The sequence below is a fragment of the Cynocephalus volans genome, chromosome 12 (genome assembly GCF_027409185.1).
Source record: "Cynocephalus volans isolate mCynVol1 chromosome 12, mCynVol1.pri, whole genome shotgun sequence".
NCBI classification, from domain to species: domain Eukaryota; kingdom Metazoa; phylum Chordata; class Mammalia; order Dermoptera; family Cynocephalidae; genus Cynocephalus; species Cynocephalus volans.
Genome location: NC_084471.1, coordinates 89,583,555 through 89,605,970, shown reverse-complemented (window position 1 = coordinate 89,605,970; position 22,416 = coordinate 89,583,555). Strand labels below are relative to the sequence as shown.

Below are 22,416 nucleotides of genomic sequence, written 5' to 3'. Positions count from 1 at the left end.
TTATAGACTACCACTTGACACCTGGAACTGGAGAAAACAGGACATTTGTGGTACCTATTCTACCTTGGCTTATTTGCTAAATTAAGATATCGGGCTGCCTTAGTTTGTTCAAATTTAATGAACAGTGAAATACTCTTTACGACTAAGGTGATAACACTATTTCTACAAAACAAAAAAAACTAGTAAAGATCTCCTGTATGATGTAATTGATTGGGAAAAAAAGGAACCTGGGCCCAGAGGACATGGACTGGATTCTCATTCTGGCTTTGACACCAACTTGCTGTGTGATCTCAGTCACGTCTCCGTCTTGGTCTCCCTGTCCCTAAGATAAGGATGGAGGCCTAAAATGTGTCTACATTTCATTCCAATTCTGAATTTCTGTTACACCCCAACTATTTTGCTCCCATTTTTCTAAAACAAATTTTTATTAAGATACCCTTCAAGGTGTATTTTTGAGCAGTTTAAACTCAAACAGTTTAAAAATGGAAGTAGAAAATTATTAAATATTACTTTATTATTCAATGTTTGAAAAGAATTTAGATACACATATGCCAAAGGGTAACATGAAACAATTAGTTGGCAAATTTCCTAATTGGAAGAAACAGTATAAGTAGTGGTTAAGGGCACAGATTCTAGATTAAGGTTGACTTCATTGACTTCAGTTTGAATAATGACCCTGACATTTGGTCATTCTATGATATATTTAATCATCAGTTTCCTCACCTGAAAATAGAGATAATAGGAATCAGAATATTTAGATCATGTAAACAATACTCCTTAAAATTGAGATTATACATGACAGCCATGGTTGTAAGGTTTATATAAAAACTGAATGATATGTTTCACAAATTACTTGACACTGCTGTTAACACGATACACTTAATATGTGGTAACAGTTTATATATTTCTCTCTATAAAAAGCAATTTATATATTTTATGCATTTTCCCCCAATTCACCATTATTTATTCAATGCCTTGATGCAGGAATTATGTGTCACATATTATGGTATTAAACATTATTGTCACTTTTAATTGCTAAGCCTAATAAAGACCAACTGATAGAGCATAGTTATTACCAAATGCAATACATAGGCCAGGTATTTTGAACTATATTACATAGGCCAGATATTAGAACCATGAAGGTATTATGAACTTTAGTATTCCATATCAGTTAAAGGGACAGTGAACAAATAGGAATCTTTGGTACCAGATCTTTTTGTGTACAGACAAGCAAAAATTCTGATAGAAGAGAAAGATGCAAACAAAAATGTATCAGTACATTTTCCTTCTATTTATAACTTTTAAAATATTTTAATTAATTGCTTGAAAAAATAGTCTAGCTAGAATAAAAGAGCTGTCTTTTCTTCAACCCATATGCAAATCTAATTTTCTTTCTAACCATTTCACCTCAGTGGCCTTATTTTATATGGCACACTACTCTCTTCTAACTTCTGAATTTCTGTTAGTTTGCTGTTGGCAGGGGTAAGGCCAGAAATAATACAGACTTTCTATTGAAACCTGTCTTCCCCCCTCAATGAGAGGGAAGCAAAGGCATGAATATGGACCCCTCATAATGATTTAGCTGGGGCTTAATGAAATTTTCATCACAACCTGCTGTTCATTTTAATGGCCTTTGAAAAACAATGGAAAAAATAGCTTGAGGGAAGAAAAGATTTTTCTGTGGAATATATTTGTGAGCCTAATATTTAGTTACATTCACTCTACCTCTGCTCCTCTCTTCTCCAGAGTGCACAAAGTTGTAGGCATCTTCTGCAGTTTTTAGAGTCTAAGGTTTGCCATTGTTTTGATAAATTTATTCCTAATCATTTTCTTCTTTTTGATGCTTGGAACATCACAGAAATACAGATCATTTGTTTGTGCTGTACAGTGTCATTGTTATGACGTTTGGATGATGTAAGGTCCTGGTGATTGTTCTCAGATCCAATCATATCCTTTGATTAATGAAGTCTTTAAAGTCAATGTAACTCTCCAGTTGCTGTGAGACTTTACACATTTCCCTAGATATAATTCCCCATTTTTCTCTCTTTGCAATTAAAAAAAAAAAATTCCTTCAACATTCTATTCTTTTCTCTGATACAATTTTATGCTTTTATTACTATGATTATTTTTCTTGGTGATTAAGATCTTCACTTTACTCAAATACATAATTACTCCTTGATACATCTCTCAATCATTGCAGTTATTAAATAAACATTCTTGACATGCAAATTATCAATAAGAGTGATTCTATTTACAGTTCCGTGTACTTAAAGCACATGTCTAGGAATCTAGTGTATGTAAATATATACGCATCTTAGTGGTTCTATATTCATACAGAAATATCTTTCTGAAACTGAGACATTTCAATGTTTGCTTTGTTCAGTTTACATTCCAGTCTTCCATAAACAACTGTGCTTCTTCTCTATTTTCTCTATGTCTTTATATTATTTATTAACAAGTCACTTCTAAGCTAAGTTTTAATACATTTGTAGAAGGAAAGGTACAAAAAAGTGCATTATTGTGGGAAATACAGTAATGAAAATAGTCTAATGTCCACATACAATAGTGATCTTTCTTGATATCAGTCTTTACCATGGATGCTCTATGTCAGCCCTTTTGTCTAAGTAGCTATTACTAGACCCTCTTTCCTGCTGGAATTTATTTATTGAGCTTCAGCCTGTCTTAAACTTCCAAATTGAGAGTCTATTGCATCCACTTGGAAGTCAACATGATACACCAAAGTAATATCAAGGTCATAGCCCAAATTTCCATGGAGGACATCATCTAAAGCTACTTTGTAATATAATTTAAATACCAAAAATCTACTTTGTAATACTAAATACATAACACCACAAAGCTGGTTCTTCCTAGGCTTTAGCCCTGGGCCTTGAATGCATCTCAAACAAAAATTAAAAATTAACATGTGAGGAAAACAGTTCCTAACTCACTCTAAGGGGCGAACATTATACCATAGCCCACTACTATAATCAGATAAAGATATTACATAAAAGGAAAACTATAGACCAATATCTCTCATGAATGTACACATAAAAATCCTCAACACAATATGAGCAAATAAAATCCAATGATATATAAAAAGAACTATAACCCATGACCCAATGGGATTTTTTACAAGTTTGCAAGGCTGGTTCAACATCTGAAAAACACATCACATCAACAGTCTAAGGAAGAATAATAGCACAACATATCAATAGATGTAGCAAAAATATCTAACAAATTCTAACAACTATTTATGATTAAAAAACTCTCTGCAACCTAGGAATAGAGGAAAACCTCAACTTGATAAAGAACATCTACAATAGCCTACAGCTTACATCATACTTAATGGTGAGAACTAAATGCTTTCCCCTTATAATCAAGAACAAGGCAAGGATTTTCCCTCTTAGCACTATTATTCAACATTTTATTGGAAGTCTTAGCTAATGCAAGAAGATGAGAAAAAAAATAAAAGGTATATATCTTGGGAAGGAAGAAATAAAATGGTCTTTACAGACAATATGTGTGTGTATGCAGAAAATCACAAAGAATCAACAAAAAGTACTAGAGCCATAGAGCCATAGTGAGTACTGAAAGGATACAACACACAAGGTTAAATTACAAAAGTCAATTGTTTCCTATGTACCAGCAACAGTCAGAGTTTGAAATGAAAAACACAGTGTGATTTATAATTACATTTACCTTTTTACACCAAAAAAGTAATACTATGTATCAAATGTAGCAAAATATGTACAAAACTCAAAAGAAATCAAAGAAGATCTTAATACGTGGAGAGATATTTTGTGTTCATAGAAAAGAAGACTCAATATTTTTAAGATGTGAATTCTTCCCAACTTGATCTACAGATACAACACAATTCCAATCAAATCCAAACAAGTTATTTTTGTGGATGTCAACAAGCTGATACTAAAGCTTACAGAGAAGGAAAGAGACCCAGAATAATCAGCATAATACTGAAGAAAAAGAAGAAAGTGGAGGACTGACACTCTCCAACTTCAGAACTTAATATCAAACTACAGTAATCAAGACAGCATTGTACAGGCAAAAGAATAAACCAACTGATCAACAGAACAGAATACAGAAGGCAGAAATAGACCACACAAATAGAGTCAACTGATCTTGGGAAAGGAACAAAGGCATTTCAATGGAGAAAAGATGGTCTTTTCAACAAATGGTGCTGGAACAACCGGCCATCCACATAAAAAAATGTATCTAGACACAAAACTTACACCTTTTATAAAAATTAACTGAAAAGGGATCATAGCCCTAAATTACAAAATGCAAAAATATAAAACTTCTAGAAGACAACATAGGAGAAAAATCTAAATGACCTTGCGTTCAGTGATGAGTGTTTACATACATCAAAAGTAAGATCTGGGCAAAAAAACTGGCAAGCTGGAGTTTATTAAATTAAAACTTTTGTTCTTCAAAAGACAATATTAAGAGAATAAAAACACAAGCCATAAACTAGGACAAAATATTTGCAAAATATATTTGTAAAGGACTTGTATTAAAAATATGTAAAAAAACTCTTAAAACTCAACTATAAAAAATGACACGATTAATAAATGGACAAAAGATCTAAACAGACACTTCACCAAAGAAGATATACAGAGGGCAAATAAACAGATGAAAAGACCCTGAACCTCACTTGTCATTAGGAAAGTGCAAATTAAAGCAATATATAGGTTTATACTACTACATGCCTATTTGATAAATACTATCTATAAAACTGAGAATATCAAATGTTGATGAGAATGTGGAGCATCGGGAACTTATACGCATTGCTTGCAGGAATGCAAAATCTTATAGCCACTTTGGAAGACAGTTTGGCAGTTTCTTACAAATCTAAATTAAACATAATCTTCCTACATGTTCCACAATCACATTCCTAAGTATTTACCCACTTGAGTTCAAAACTTCTGTCCACACAAAAACCTTGCATGAATATTGATTGAAGCTTTATTCATAATAACCCAAAACAGGAAGCAACCATGGTGTCCTATGATAGGCAAACAGATAAACTGTGGTATAGTCATACAACAAACTACATTCACCAATAAAAAGAAATGAGCTAACAAGCCACGAACAAGACATGGAATAATCTTAAAGGTATATCACTAAAAGCCAGTCTGAAAAGGCTACATGATATCTGATTTCAACTATATGATATTCTAGAAAAGACAAAACCATAGTGATAGTAAAAAGACCAGTGGGGGCCGAGCCCGTGGTGTACTCGGAGAGTGCGGTGCTGGGAGCGCGGCGATGCTCCCGCTGTGGGTTCGGATCCTATGTGGGAATGGCCGGTGCACTCACTGGCTGAGTGCCGGTCACGAAAAAGGCAAAAAAAAAAAAAAAAAAAAGACCAGTGGTTGCTTGGGATTCGGGGGAAGGAGGAAGGGATAAGTGAAGCACAGGGGTTGTTTTAGGTGGTGAAAACTATCCTCAGTGATACTGTAATGGTAGATAAGGGATGATATGCATTTCTCAAAACATGTAGAAAGGTATAACACAAAGAGTATATACCTTAATATAAGCACGTTTTAAACGTCATTTAGGACTTTGAGTGTTACCAGGAAACAATACGGAAAGAATTTAACTGTATAACAAATGTATGAAACAACCTCACTGAATGGGGTTGGAGGGGTGGGTAAGTTACTAACTAATTTTGCAAATGAATGAAAACTTTAAGACTGAAAGCAAAAGAAACTGCAATTGAGCACTGTACTCCAGTTAATAAAGATATTTCCCATGGTGGTACCAGTTAACAGTTCTGATACATTATACATGTATACTGGAATTGAACAATTAAGTAAACGAATGGTGGATTGTGTAAGCAAGGATTTTCACAGATGGGGTGGGAATGTACACATCAACAAAGGAGGAGGCTAGAATAATCCACGCGGGAATGGATTGGAGTTGGAGACATTAGTAAGAACTCATATTTAGCTTAATATAAATATAGTTAAACATAGAAATATTTATAGATAGGTATATATACAGGTTAATATAAACAGAAAAACTTCTCTGCTTTGTTAGCTCAGAGGCGATAAAAAATATGACACCTTGAAAGCAACAAGTACACCTAGCATCCAGATCTTGCATTCTAATACCCTTCTCCAATAAAGGAACCAGGACTTGGAGAAAGGCTGAATTTAGGACCGGAGCAGAATATACATAAGATGAGCCTCTAACGTCTTAAAAGTATCAGAAAGTAAATAAGTGCTGAAATAATAATCATAGTCACAACCACAATGATAGTGGTACATGAAAGTTACACCCAAAGTATAAAATAAATAACCATGAGTCCATGCTGCTATAAATAAACGATTGAATAAATAAATGGGGGAGAAGAGATAAATCTCCTATGCAGAAGAACTCCAAATAAATTACGTGGATACTCCAGTGTAAAGGAGAAAGAACATATCTTCCTACTCCTTAAGTGAGGGTTGTGCATAGCATCTTCCTTCCCAGAGTGTAGTGTGGAAAGGGGCTGGGGACTAACTTTACAGTGGAAAAACCTGCCAAATACTACTTCAGCCAGGTGATGAAGGTCAACGTCAACATTCGTAATTACAAAGAAATTATGTAATTGATATGATGTGACAAAAATGGTACTTTGCCTCTGTGGTCTTCCTCCCCAAACCCAAAACCCCATTTAACTAAGAGAAAAATATCAGGCAAATTCCAATAAAGGGACACCCTGCAATATATCTGAATAGTATTCCTCAAAACTTCTAATTTCATCAAAAACAAGGAGGGTCTGAAAAAGTATCACAACCAAAAGGAGCCTGAAGAGACACGATGACTAAATGTGTTTTATACTTAATGACATCCTAAAACACAAAAAGCACACTTGATAAAACTAAAGACATATGAATAAACTATGGACTTTAGATGAAAATAATGTATCAATATTAGTTCATTAATTGTAACAAATGTGCCTACTAATATAAGACATTAAAAAGAGGAAACTGTATATAGGGGGGAGGAGGGAATGTACGGGAACTCTCTACCATCTGCTTAATTTTTCTGTAAAGTTAAAACTGTATTAAAAAAGTAATGTGGGAATTATAATAGTGAACCATGGCCAAACTTTAGAATATTTGGTAGTCATTTTTTTCAAAGTACATTTAATGACAGGAGACATGGTCACACTATAATGTTACATGATATATGGAGAGTGCAAAATAATTTTAAAAGTATAAAGCTAATCATGCAAAATAAACAGAATATGTACAAATAAGCATAGAAAAGAAATACACCATAATATTAAGAGTCTTATCAATCAAGCTACCTTTTCGGTGATTTTTATTTTATTCCTTATAAATTTCTATGTTTTTTAAACCATTCTTATAGTAAGACCATATAATTTTTAATATAAGGAAAAATCCTAACATATTTTTTAAAAAGGTTATCTGGGTCCTCCTCAAAACCCTGTTTTTATCTCCATGAGAACAAGGAGGGGAAGTAAGTAAAAATCTCAAAAGTCTTTGGCTGATAAGGCTATCTCTAAAACTTTTTCCAGTTCTAAGATCATGAGAACCACATAAAATTTAACCAAAATCCACATCCCAGCTATGCATCTGGTAGAGACACAGAAATATTTAATTATCACAACTTCCAAATATACTGGTTAACATACATTTTGTGTCAGATATATTTATATTTACCAGTTCCTTAAAAGACTAGAAATGAGCTCAACTCAGTGTTACATAGTATACATGCAGTATATTTTTGGTGTAAAGTATGTCTTTGCATGTCATTTGTGTGTTTGTTTTAAATTTCCATCTGATTGAAACAGGATGCAAGTTCTTGTATACAATGTAGCATCCATACGTAGGACAGACATAGGTTTTAACAGGAGTTAGTAAGTATCTGTAACATAAAGGATGACCGTCAATTACGTATAAGTTTGTACAGTTTACATCATTGTTTTATTGGTTTGTTTCTTTTAATTTTAAGATCAGTCTATTAGCATATCACCTGCAGACTACTATCAGCTAACTATAAAAGATATTTAGAAGATGAAATCTTAAAAGATTTCCTGGAAGTCAAACAAATGCAAAATTAAGTACATCTACAAGGGTGAGAGAACCACTAATTTTTAAATATACAATAGGCTTAACCATATTAATTTTGGACTATTCAAAAAAAAAAAACAAACCCTAATTATCAAGGTAAGTAGGATAAGATGTATTGTGTATAAAGGTTGCAAAACATAACAAAATTCTAAAACGGTCCTTGAGGAAAAAAATAATGAAGAGAAACAAATTAGACAGCAGCAATTTGACAAGTGGGTGAATATTCTGGGCTCTGCTGCCACATTCTATCCTTGAATCTTTATGTTTCACTCGACCACAACTTACTCATGTGTGAAAATAAGGAAGACATCACAACATAAACTAATGATGGAAAAATTGAGATAGACGTGTTTAAGTGTTCTGGGAAAAAAATACTATCCATCTTCATAACATTAGGTTTCCTTTTTGCCCGGTTTAATTTTAAGTGTATAAATCAAAGACCAGAACTAAAAATTGAGATTAAACTATCTGAACCAGGAGACAGCAACGACTTTGTTTTCTTTTCCAGCCTTTACCTTCTGGCTCATTTTTGATGAGCTCTTCCATTTTCCTCTGCTTCAAGGTGTCAACGACGTCAGCCAAGCTGCCTTTGCGCCGTTCAGGAGTCCCCAGGGCTGTACTAGACAAGGACTCGCCACTCTGCCGCCCACCTTCTTCTGCCTTCTGAGGTGAGGTAGATGAGTTGTGTGGGGCAAATGAAGACATAACTTTATTGCCATCAACTTCCTGAAAGAGAAATCAAAAGGAAAAGGAAACATTTTTTTTTACATTCAGTAACTTTTTTAAAAAAATGGTTGTGTGGCTTATTCAGCTGAAACATTAAAGAAAAAAATGAAATGTTACTCTGCAAGAGCAAAAAGAACAAAGAAATTTCAGAAAAGAATAATTTTACAGGGTAGCACTAGAGTAAGTCAATGTGATCATAGGAGAAACCTATGGGGATTCTCTCCCTTAAACTGAGTACAACTGGCATTACAGTCTTATACCTAACTTATATTGATTAGACTTATTTATTTTTCTGCTTTTGTTTGAGAGTCTCAGATTTTCCTATGCACATTAAATGTAGTGGTCTTCTGTATTAAATTTCCTCATGGCTTTGTAATATTTAAACAAATAACATTATTTACACTTTACTTTCATTTTAAGGAGGTGCCTCTTCTTGATCGTACTCCCAATTAAAGCAGGGTTCTCTTAATTCTCCACCTCCCTCTCACGCTTTCAAGAAAGCATAAGCTGCACAAGTTTTTGACATCAGATAAATTTATTGCAAGTTCAGTTTTGCTTATGCTGAACATATATCTGACCTTAACAGTCTGTGTCAATATTCTTTGCCATTTTGCACTTTAAGCCTCATTTGCCCTATAAAGTTTCTTGCAGCTATTACTTCTTCATAATTATGTGTGTATGTAAGAAAATAATGTGTTCCAAAATGCTGAAATGTAAATATATTTTTGCATTCTATTCTCTCATTTCCCCCACAATTTTTAGCACAACTTTGGCAATCTGTATAACATTTTGGGTATATTTTGTATGAACAACACTAAATTGATTTTTCAGACATTTTCAAAAGAAGTGATATTGAAATGATAAAGAAAAACTAATGTTTTTTACTTAAAGGTTTTCCTTGGATAGTCTCTTCCATAATCTTTTAAATTCCCACAAAGCAGAGCTCTTCTTAAAAATAAAGCTGTATTCTGAGATCTGTGAATCCCACCCTCAGAGTATTTCTTAATTCTACAGCATTAAAGGTTTCCATTAAAATATATTTGTGTGTGTATGCTTCATATTCAGTAAAATCAATTATACCTGTTTACACATTTCTTCTCTACCTATTTAAGACATGTTAATAGGATCCCAGGAAAGCGACAAATCACATTGATTGATATCTAATGTTTTTAAGGTTAATGCTGATATGTTGACTATCTTAAATATACACTTAAAATATCTGATTAAAAAACTCATTCTAAGTTTTAAAAATAGATCTAAAAGATGTCAATACAAACAATCTGTTAATATGATTTTTGATTAATAGATATTAGTGAGTACAGGAACAGTAGTCATGACACAAACATCAGTTGTTGGGTGGAGCAGAGGAATGTAGGGAGATCAAAATACGTGTGCTAGCAGAATCTTCAAATTTATAATTCTAAATCCCAAATGGTTTTCATTTCATACAAACATTACGGAATATGCCTCTATCACTACGCCTTTACTGTATATTCTAGACAATTTAACTTATACTTGGGTTTAGAAATCAATATGCATAATGCAATTAATTACAAACCCCTACAGGTGAGGTGAAGATACACTTCTGGAATCATTTATTTAAAACCCACACATAAACACAAGCGAGCATGTAAACATAAACATATACATATACCCCCTAAAAAAACAATAACAAATTCATTCAATAAATTAATAGGAATGTTTTCATGAATGGCCCATAGTACACATTAGATTCATGTGCAAACCAGAGTACAGCGAGACCTCTGTATTCATTTTCCACAGATTTTTATTCTCATTTCTTTCTGGAGCCATAAGCAGAAACATCCCAGTGTTAGCTTCACTTTTAACACTTTATTTGTGCTGTTTTCAAATAATATGATGACAAACTTTAGAAGGAAGAATTTGGCAGCTGACCTTCATTTGTCTTCTTTGAGAATCACATGTATCTTTCTACAGCATGTCATCACTAGAGGAAACAGCACCCAAATTTGTATGCAATCAAGCCTACTAAAATATCAGGAAATATTTCCAAATAAAATATCCCTTTTTTGCTTCTCTCATTTTCTACACCTTTCCAAGAGAAAGTAAATCTTTTTAAACGTTTAACATATTTCACAAGTATTCTAAACTCAGTTGCCACATGAGTATAAAAATAAATTAATTAATTAAACATGACTGCTTTTTCGTGCAGGAATATTTATGTTATCACTATTTCACCTGTCTCGTTACATTACAGCCTCTGGCACAGTTTTACGTAGTTAACAGCTGTTTCAGTGTGGGACTCCATTGTTCATTTGCATGGTGAATGGCTTGTTAAGGAGTGCTGGCTGGCACAGGCTTCAGTCAAGAAGTCCTATCATTTGCAGAGATGCTTTCCCGGGATTGTATTTGCCCTACGTAAAGTAATGACTGCATGTTTCTCTTCACTTTGCTGGAGGTGAAATCCAGTCAACTAACAAAGACATACGTGCTCCACACCTGCAACATATATTTAAATCAAGTTGTGTGAACTCTAAGGACAAGCTTCAGAATTTTGCAGAGGAGCTCCTAGAACTGGGATGTATGATTTCTAAAGTCTAATGATAAAAGAGGGTTCTAAACTTTCAGAATAATATAAAATAAAATAAAATAGAATAATCTTAATTTTTTATTCCTGAACAATTTTACTTAATCTTGCCCCTTTGTTACCAAGAGACAAAGGGTCTGCCTAATGTATCTATTCTCATTTAAATATCTTTTTAAAAATGCAGTCTTGTTAATTTATTCTAAAGACAGCATTTTGCTATGAGCACTTTGAGAAAAAAGTTATTTCAACCTTAATATTTAAACTTTAAGTTAGATAATGTGGCAATTAAGAATCAACTCATTTTAAAACAGAAGACATTATATGCAACTCAACCAGATATATGTTTCTTTTATTATTCAAATGATATTTCATCCTTGACTTCTGGCCTCAAGAAACACATTATCATGCCTACTTCTCAGTCCTATAAACCAAAATTAAATTCATACAGGGTAGTAAAAACATTACATTTAATAAACTATCAGATTATAATTGATAAGAATAATAGTTAATATTTATTGAATACTTACCTTGTATCAGGTATTGTTCAAAGGGTCTTGACATAAATTAATTCAATTAATCCCCATGGCAAGCCTAATTATGATTTCTATTTCATAGTTGGAGAAACTGGGGCACATAAACTAAAGTAAATGCCTAAAGTCCCATAAGTAATAAAAGGGAAGTTAGAAAATCAACCCCAACCTACTGGGCTCCAGAACCCTTGGTCTTAGCCACAACACTATTACGCCTTTTTCTTAAAAAATATTTTTTCTATATCTATCAATGTCATGGGTGAACAAGACATACTTATTCTTAATAATTAAGAACAAAAATTAGAGGTTTCTATACCAATATGTTCAACTCCTAAAGAAACTATATAAATGCACTTAAATTAATTTTAGACTTATAAAACTCTGTTCATCCAAATATCCACTGGTTTATGTCATAGTAAAGAAAATGAACTTTAAGGTTTAAAAAATTATTTAAACCAAACATGTAGGTTTTTTTCTAAGTGGCTAAGGAGAACAATAATACTTGGTAATTTATGTTTTTTAACTACCTTTATAAAATTTGTGGGCATCTCTAGTATCCTTTCTAGTAAGATAAAGTTCTAAATTTAGAAAAACAGCTAGTACAGAAGATTTGGACTGTCAGATTCTCATTAATACAAGAACATTAATTTTGGTATTATATAGAGATAGCATAAAATGAAAGAAAGTGCTTTGGTGCTCAGTAAGTTTTTACATGGTTATGTTCTTCTTCCAGCAACAGGCTGTTTTTGTAAATATCACCTGGACAAGGTAAAACAAAATTTCAAAAATTTCAAAAAATATCTTATCGCTACATTATTTGGTTATTCCTTAAATTCTGTAAAAAGAGGATAAATATATATCTTATCGCAAATGTTTACCTTGAAATGGAATTTCACTGCTTGTAATCTATTCTGTCAAATGAGGAGTTGCCAAATTTAATTTAGTAAAAGGAAAAATAGGATTACTGGGTAAAAAGCTCTTTAAATTATCTTCAAACTATTCTTCGTTTAGACAATTTTTCAAAATATTTCTGTATGAAAACTATAAACCATGCTTACTCCTAGATTACAGTTCCCTTGACAGCAAATATAAATGCTCTCCTAAACAGATGTGCACAGACATACACTCATGCAATTGTACACAAAATTTCACATATAATTTTAAATAATTAATTTTTCTGTTCTCATAGTTTCAGCTAAGAAACTACTCCATTAAATCCCCTAAGTACTCTTCTGAACCATGGATTCCAGATTAAGAAGTTCTGACCTAACTGTGTACCTTTTTAGAAAAGTACTCTAAATTCATCATTATATGCAAATAGATGATTTTAATCAAAAAAACCTTTGCCAAAAGTCTTAAACTATAGCTTTTATAGATATATTTTATCAAGATATACTTAATTAACAGCATATATGTCAATAATTTAAAATTTTGCTCTCCTATAATAAGCATTTAGAAAGATATAACTATTTTAGTCATTCTTTAAAGAGTAATAACAACATTGAAGAAAAGACAACATTATTACAGCGATCATCGTCTTCTTATTCAGCAATCACCCTGTGGTAATGTGCACAGAAATTTGAAATGCAAGACAGAACTAATTGCTAACTTTTATAAACGAATGCTACAATTTTCACAGCAAGTCATATCAGCTCAATATTCAAATATTAATTTTCCTGAAAACAGGGTGCAAACATAAGAAGGATACACTGAGGCAAAATCAACACTTTATAAAGCTCAGGAGAGGACACTAAGAATTTTTCTTGGGTTAACATTATCAAATGGAGTATTCTGGGGAAAAGATACAGTCAGTTCCTAATATACCTACAAAAGTCAGCTCTCATAGATGTCTGAAGGGTCTTTGTTACATTTTTGATTAGCGATGATTTTAAATCCATCCAATTTAAAGTCTTTCTCTAACTTTTGTCTGAACATAGGCTGCTTAATGTGTACTTAGGTCTAGTAGTTAAAAAAACAAACGGAAAAAAAAAAAAAAAAAAAGGAAAAATCACAGAGGCAGTTTTGTATGGGCTATTTCAGTAGTCATCTACAGAGTTTATCAAACTGACCACCCTTCTATGTTGGAAAATGCCATGGACAATACCTTTGTAAAACTTACAGAGTATTATCTTTTAAAACAACCTTTAGTGCCTAAACAACTACAAGGTATACTAACCAAGATTCCAGATTTCACATGAGTGGTTCATAAATCTGTCTCAGGACGGGGACAACAAGCTATGCAGCATACACATTCTTTAAGTTCCCTAGGAGACTGTGATGATCAGATGCTAGGCTTGGACACACGGGCCTACTCTACATTGCTTGAAAGCAGTCATAAGAGTACAAAGTCAGTTTTTAAGGAATTCTTATTTTACATAAATATCAACATTTTTATGAGATTATTGAAATTCTCTGAAAATTGGTACTCTGAATCTTTAAAAACATTCAACCATTACGATATAAAGAGGTATTCTAAAATACTTAAATAGGTACTTGCATCCATCTTTGCTCTATGATCTATTGAAGGCTCTATATTTCATGTCCTGCTTAGTTCTAATTTTTAAAGAATACTGAAGAAAGCTTATAGGTTCACCCATCTCTTTAATGCAGACATAACACACTTTGGGGGCAGATGTAATATTCTAAACAGTAACAGACCTCATCGAGTTTAGGTGAAAGATTATCATTTTATAAAAGTGACATCATTATATTTCTAATATAGGATTCACTCCATATTTCAAACATTTAAAAAATGTATTTGGGGGCAGTGCCAAAAGCAAAAAGAACTGTTTAATATTTTTTCAAAGCCTGAAAATACAGACTTTTTAAAAGATTGCTATTCAGTAGAATAGAAATTCAGCAAAAGTCCCACTTGGTTTGCATTTCTTTGCCAAGCATTGAGGTAAATGTTAGCTTATGCTTATATTTAATTACTGATCAGAAAACTACATAAACATTTAAAAGTCATTCTTTAAAAAAATGCATTCAAATACTAAACAACAATAAGGAATGCTAGTTTATTGACAGATGATTTTGACTTGTATAAATACGATTCTCAAATCGTATATTGGTCCTCAAACCAATATCGCTGACATCACCTGGGACTACTTTGTACATTTTTCTCATGTCTCACCCCATACTTCCTGAATTAGAGACTCGGGGGTAGAGCCTAATAATACATGATTTAACAAGCTTTCCAGGTGAGACTGATGCACATTAAAGTTTGAGAACCACTGTTACAAAAAAACAAACAAACAAAAACAAACTGTAAGAGTTAAAGAGAGAAAAAGAGGGAGAGAAGAAACAAGGAAGATGATTAATAGCTGCAGTGGGGAAGAAATATCATTGAAGTGATGGGACTTAAAAGATTTGAGAGGAGAGAAAAAGGCTATATATTTCAGGGAGGAGAGGAAAGGGGGCCAGGGGGCTGCTGGACACTCAGCAAACACGCAGGGGTAAGAAGAACCAACACGGAGGAAAATGACGTCGACTGAGTTTTTTCAAGTCATTTTGGCATTTGTTGAAACAGGCTTATGTTTGCTGATTGCTTAGTAGCTATATACATTAGAGAATTTGATATTTAAGTCAAAATTGCATTGTAGAAATAGATTGTTTTTAGAAATGTACCAAAAATTTGGTTTGAATTGATTAATAATCTCATTTCCCATATGAAAATAAAACGATATTATGTTCCCTCTGTTTTTAAATCATTATCACATTTACCATCTAATTTAATCCTAGTGAATGAAACCGAAAGTTAAGGGCAAATTTTCTGTTTATCAATAAGAGAAGCTACAAATAGAAAAAACAAAAAACAGTTTAGAAAATATCCTCATTTGAATGTACATGCTCCATGGGCAGAAGTGTCTAATGGTTTTTTTTTTTTTTAATACTTCTTCAGAATCACATTTGTTAAGAATTTCCGAAATGCTGCTTCCAAGAATAAAATGTATGTTTTCATTTGCTCTCAAAACCACTTAATAAGCAAAAGTGGCATTTAGAGAATTGCTAATACATTAACTAATAGAACCTGTAAAAACAAAGAACATTTTGTGCTGTGACAACCTCATTATCTTCCTGCTGATGATTTGTGTGCTGTGTCTTACTTATGTTTAAACTTCTAGCAAATACACTTTAAGACATTTGATGATCTCTTCCCCGAGGGCTCAAAGGTCAACTATAAAATGTTTCTAAATAAAAATTAAACTACATATCAAAACATTGCCATTTAACGTTTATCTTTTACTATAAATTTACCATTTATCGTAACTAGAATTATTATTATATGTAATAATTGTTCTATCATTTACCTAAGAAGTCTCTAGAAAATTCTTACAGCAGTAGTTAGCAAACTTGACTAAATATAGATTCACTCTATGAGTCTGAAAAGAGAAATGAGACTTGAGGAATGCCTCAAATTTTGATCTGTTTGTATGCCAAAATTTTCAAGTTAGTTGCTTAAGTATAAGGATGTTGGGGAAATGACTTCTTTTTTATCTCACATAGCAGTGAGTACAGTTTCTTACACAGACTAGACACTCAATAAAGTAAAAAAGCCTAGTATTTGCTAACACTGCTCATAATTGGAAACTGACTACATGTTCAGTAATATATAAAATAGATTTTGCTACCCCCCCATGCAGTAAAATCTGATGGCAGCAAGCAGCATAAAGCAGTGATGAAGCACACTGTAGTCATCAGTCAGGATATTTGGGTTCAATTCCAGGCTCTGTTACTTATTAACTGTATAACCTTGGGCAAGTTACCTAAACACTCTAAACCTGGGTTTCCTCATCTATAAAATGGGATAATAAGTGATAACTAATACATATGTGCCTACACACACACACACACACACACACACACACACACACACACACGAGGGTAATTTTAAAAGTTTGTGGATAAATGTAACTAAAAGATAATACAAATTTTTCCACCAACTTCTTATAGACTGCCTGCATATCGTTGATCAGCAGAATTTAACAGTAATGAAAATAATTAAACACTAAAGAAGGAAATATCTTCTCTTTCATTCAAGTAAAAAAATGTTTTGAATGCTAACTTGCAAGGTAGTATAATGATGGGTCAAGCACAGAGAATCTGAAGCTAAATAGCTTTGATTCAAATCCTGGTTCCACCGTTCATTAGTTGTGTGATCTTGAGCAAGTTATTTAATCTTTTTATGCTTCAATTTCCTCACCTGTGAAATGGGGTAATGCTAGCATCTACCTCATTGGGTTGTTAGAGGATTATTAATTACTTGCATGAGTTAGGGGATTACATAAATTAATATGTGTTACAAGTTATAAAACTCAAAAAATGGTAGTTGGAATATGGCAAGAGCTGTATGAGTGTTTGTTAAAATAAGGGCACCATATCAGGATATAAAGATGAACAAAACATAGAATACACAAAAATGAATAAAGAAATATCCAGGCCCTTTACCAGGAAAGTGAGGAAGAAGATATTAGCAAGAGACTAACCCTTTCTCCCACCCACCACACCAAAAAAAGTAAAATGCATATACGAGCAGTTTCAGAGTTCCTTCTGCTAAAACTGAACAACATGCCAGGGAAGCAATTTTTTAAAGAATAATTAATTTTTTAAAAATGGGGCCCATTTAAAAAAATAACTAATCCAAACTTCTTTTTTAGGGGGGAAAAAAGTAGTTCATGAAATGTCATGTGGCATTAGTGTGCTTTTATCTCTGTTGTATACTCAATTTTCAAATTTCACAGTTTCACGGTTCTCTACATAGTGATAACTCAGAGAAATGATCAAAGAAAGAATGTTCAATTACTATTCATTACCAAATAAAAGTTTTAAAAGTCAAAGTCTGAAAAAAATTAAGAGTAATGAATTATTTTTCATAAATGCATGACACCAGTTACTTATTATGCCATATTTCTGCTTTTCTTTCACATTTCTCTTTCTTCTTGTGAGGTAGGCACATCAAGATTTTTTTTTCTTTATGAGAATATTAAAACCACGAGATTCTTTGGCAAATAAATCCTTAGTTTTCTTTACATTACAACAATGCTAATGTGAGGAAGGATAGATTAAGAACTAATTCTCCAGGTTTGCTAGCTACTCTGCTCTATGCTCAGCAGCACCATGAACACAGTCCCTTAAGGGCAGTATGTTCTCTCACGAGATCAGGCTAATTTAATATCCTAAAATCAGTCAACACTGTTATGCCATCAGATTAATTTCATCTTCCTATTAAAAAAATGCTAAAGGCCTATTTTTCTATATTAATTAAGACTTTCAATACAGCATTATGTTTATAGCAAAAGTAGCACTTTTTCTTTGAAAGGAATCGTTAGCATTAATTGACATTTAGCAGTAATTTGAGACATGAGAAGTACAAGCTTCAATTCTCATTCTCAAAGTAATGATAAGGCATTAAGCAGTCCACACACTCTTAACAAAATTTCCAAAAAGCCATATTATTTATTCATTCTCTAAAGCAGAATTTCCAGAGTCCACTTTAGTAAGTATGTAAGGACCATCCAATCACTGAGACATTGTTATTCTTTATATAAAACATCAGGTTCTCTGTAAAGATTATCTTCACACAATTTATATGAGCACTGCTATATACAGATTGTTATTTTAGTCTAATTTTTTTAAATTTAAAAATACTTCTAAACTGTTAGGAATTTTTCTTACCAAATACAAAAACCTGTTTAAATTCACTAACGTTGTAGTAAAAATATAGATACCACTTCTGGAGTTCTTAAAGGCATTGTTTTATGGACTTCATCTTTTGTAATTCTTAGAGAAATTCCATGAAGGGTAACTTACCCAAAGTAATAGTAGGTAATGGCAAACTAGAGAATTAAACCCAAGATCCATTCTAAACCCATGCTGGTCATCGGCAAGTAATACTACCTTCCTCAACTGATTCAGTTGCTGCAAGAGATGCCAAAGATATAAGAAAATAAAGCTAATTTTCCCTCTCCTTGAAGAGTTTAAAATTAAATTTGAAAGGCACTGAAATACACATGCAACAATTAGCAATCATAACAACTGTAATAAGTACTAATCTGTAGAGTAACAAAATATACATGCAAAAGAAGTTTAGAGAAAAGAGAACATTAGAAACCAAAGAAAGATGGAAACTTCCTTATCGTAGCACTAAGCATGCAGTTTTGTGATTGCTTACTTAATTTTCTTTTTATACCATGAAGGTAGAGAACGTCTGATTATTCAACATGTACCCAAGATCCTGTTATTAGTTTTCAATAAATACATAATGAGTTAATTATTAATTTATTAAATCTTTAGGTATATTCTTTTGGTCTAACCCTAAAAGAAATAAGTAGAGAGGAAAATATAAACAGCATTCCCAGAGGTATCACTCAGGAAATTTCATAGTGTGCACACACACACTACAGGGAAGGAGGTGGCTTAACCCCCCCAAAATGGACAATAATAAACGAGAAGACTGACTAACATAGGAGGGTCATTTCATGAAGGGTCATGAAAGTCAAGTAGGGGAGTTTACATTTGACCTAGAAGACAATGAAGAACTATTGTTGATTCTACAGTGAGTGATTCTATCAAAGTAGCTAGTTAGAAAGATTAGTCTGGCAGTGGTATGCAGAATGAATTGGGTCGAGGAGAATGTAAAGATCTGTACTGAATAGGAAACTGTTACCATGACACATATGTGACAATAAAAAGTCTTCCACTAGATTGTAGCAGTGAGAGTTGAAAAGAACCATCAAATCTATCATCTGTGATTATCAACTGTTTGAGAAAATAGATTACACTCACCAAGGAGTTTTTACAAACTGCATATATTCAAATTATTTTTGTTCACATTCCAGAGTGTATCGCCCCACTTCACTCCTCATCCACTGCATCCAAAGCCCATACTTCTATAGGGACAGTGATGGAAATAAGTATGCAGAAAAAGGCTAACAGCCACTTTTAGATTAGATGGTTGGATGTTCTATACAGACAATGTATGGTATTGGATAATAGCGTACATCAGTGAGATTTCTGTTTGTAATTAAATTTGTGTTCATGTGGTGGCGGAGTTACATACCTGTACTTTGATTTTTTATTTATTTACTTATGTATTTTTACAATTTATGTTACTTTCCTGTGAGTAGGGCAAAAATTAAAATTAAAAAATACTTATTCAAAAAAATCAAATCCCAGAGACAATTTGAAGGAAGTGATAGAATTAGATAACTCGAAAATAAGGAGAAAGTAGTCAAAGATAAGCATGATTCTTGCTTGGGAGGTTGAAATAATAACTATGATATTGACAAAATCAGAATAGTAAAAAAGAAACAGAATGCTTACCAAACAGAGATGATTTTCAAAATAGAATTAGTACATCTAGAGAGTTTTAATAAATCCACCTGACTAAATTAGTTAATAACTTGAGAATTAGCCCTGATTTCTGACCCAGCACTTGTAAACAATAGCCACCAAATAATCTCCTTCAGGAGATTTAAATGATGGGTTTATTGCTTGAGTTCTTTAAGTTTGTATGTGTAACATCCAAAGGTAGATGTACCTGAAAGTACATGATGCAGGTGAAAAAATAAAAGAACTGTAAAATGATGACTTATGAGCTATTTCTTTCCAGTTAATGATTAAGTTCATTTTGGGGCGTAAGCTCTCAGAGTGTTTACAGGGAGAAGAGCAAACGGTCAAGCCCTCTTCATATATGTCTAAAAATGGCAGCTATAAGAGGGTAACACCTTCTCCTTCAGTGACCTGGGTTTACAATGTTAATTTTTGAAAATTTATTATTATTTATATTTATAATTAGATTTCAAAGATGAAGGATGCTTTCTACAGAAAATGCATACGTAAGAATAATTAGCACCTATAGAATATGCAAAACAGAGAGAGAAATGGGAAAATGAGAAAGCTCTAGAAAAAAAATATCAGAATAAAAGATTCTAGTTATTCCAGGAAGTAAAACTAAGGTATAAGAAGTTAGCACTGCAAAAATAAGGGAGAAAATTAGAAACTGAAACAGCTCTCCATTCTACACAATAAATGGGCTCTCAATGCTGAGTTCTTGGTGCTATATGTTTGTTCAGCCTCTAAAATTCTTGCCATATAGAAGTTAGAATGAAGGGGAGAAATGAAATTTGTCAACAACCAAAAAGTTCTGCAGAAACCTGCTGTGAGTGCTTTACTGAGCTGTGATCACAGGTGAATAAGAGGTGACAGTGTTTTTTCCCTATTAATAAATTACTTTGTCAAGAGAACTTGGGGGGAGGACATACATATAAAAATGAAATTGTACTTTAGTTATTCTATATTCTATATAGAGAGGAGATCAGTAATTTTGGATTGGACAGATGTATTCTCTTCTACAGTTCTACTTGAATTCCTCCTGCCTTCTAAATATCCCTGTATATTTCTAATATTCCGAAGTGACTCTGGCTTGGTGCTCAACAACCCACAAAAATGCCAATCCAAAATAAAGGAATGTATTCTTTATATTTCCCACACCAAGAGAATATAGACTTTATTTGTGTTATAAAGCTACATTGTTTGGGTAATGAAGCTCAAATGAAATAGCCATTTTCTTTAAGCCTGAAATTTATTAACACTGAGTCTCAGGATGGGTACCAACCAGGTACTGCTATGCTCACCGGCTTTGACGTGATTGACATGAAGAGGCTTCCTACAAAAGTCCTTTGCTATCCGTTCACTACTTAGCAACATCAGAAAAACCATAAAAAGCTCCTACTGAGCACCTAGAGACCTTGAACATAAACAGGGGGCGAACATACACAAAGACAGAATATTTGGTTACAAGAGTCACTCTTCATCTCTTTAATTTTTTTTACAGGACAGTTTTGGTTTTTCCATTATTTTCCTTCTACTCCCTTGGTTCTAACAGAAGTATACATATACATGTATATATTTCATTAAGAGGAAATAAAAGGGTTGTCTTTAGTCAAGATGTTTCCATTCACAGAGAATACACATTTTAAAAATAAATTGCCTGAATAAATTCAATTATCTAGAGAAGCAAAGGAAATCACATGCAAATGACATTATATGCAGAGGCCATTCCGACAGCTTCATGTTTATTTTTATTGTTTCAGTCAGTGGAAGGGAAAAGCTGTCAAAAATGTAACATCCCTTCCTTTTTAAAGGCCCAATGTCTCTGACACTTAAAATTGCATGAGCAATAATATTGAGAGAAGAAATCTGTCTACTACTGAAAATAGGAGAAGGTCCAGATTCTCTCCAACTTAATGTCCGTACACAAGTGAACCCCCATACACTTTAGTTGGGTTTTGCCTACAAAAAGCAAAGAATACCATTTAATTTGCAAGTAGTTCAGTATCAGTCTAGCTAATGAGGACTGGCTTAAAAAATAGCATTTCTAAAAAATTTAATAAATCCACCTATGTTAAATTAGCCCATAACATGTTAGTTTTACCTTCTCACATTAGCATTCTAAATTGTGTGCATCTTTTATGACTTTATCAGAAGAAAT

The 22,416-nt window shown here is 32.9% G+C and overlaps 1 protein-coding gene across 2 annotated transcripts in view; it reads right to left on the bottom strand.

Annotated features, from left to right (window-relative positions):
• The window catches only part of SOX5 (SRY-box transcription factor 5), a 338,183-nt gene that overhangs the window by 287,116 nt on the left and 28,651 nt on the right, over positions 1 to 22,416 (bottom strand). For both annotated transcript variants that reach the window (XM_063075388.1, XM_063075389.1), the window contains exon 2: positions 8,618 to 8,828. In XM_063075388.1, coding sequence (XP_062931458.1) covers positions 8,618 to 8,828 — 211 coding nt within the window. The remainder of the gene's footprint in view (positions 1 to 8,617; positions 8,829 to 22,416) is intronic.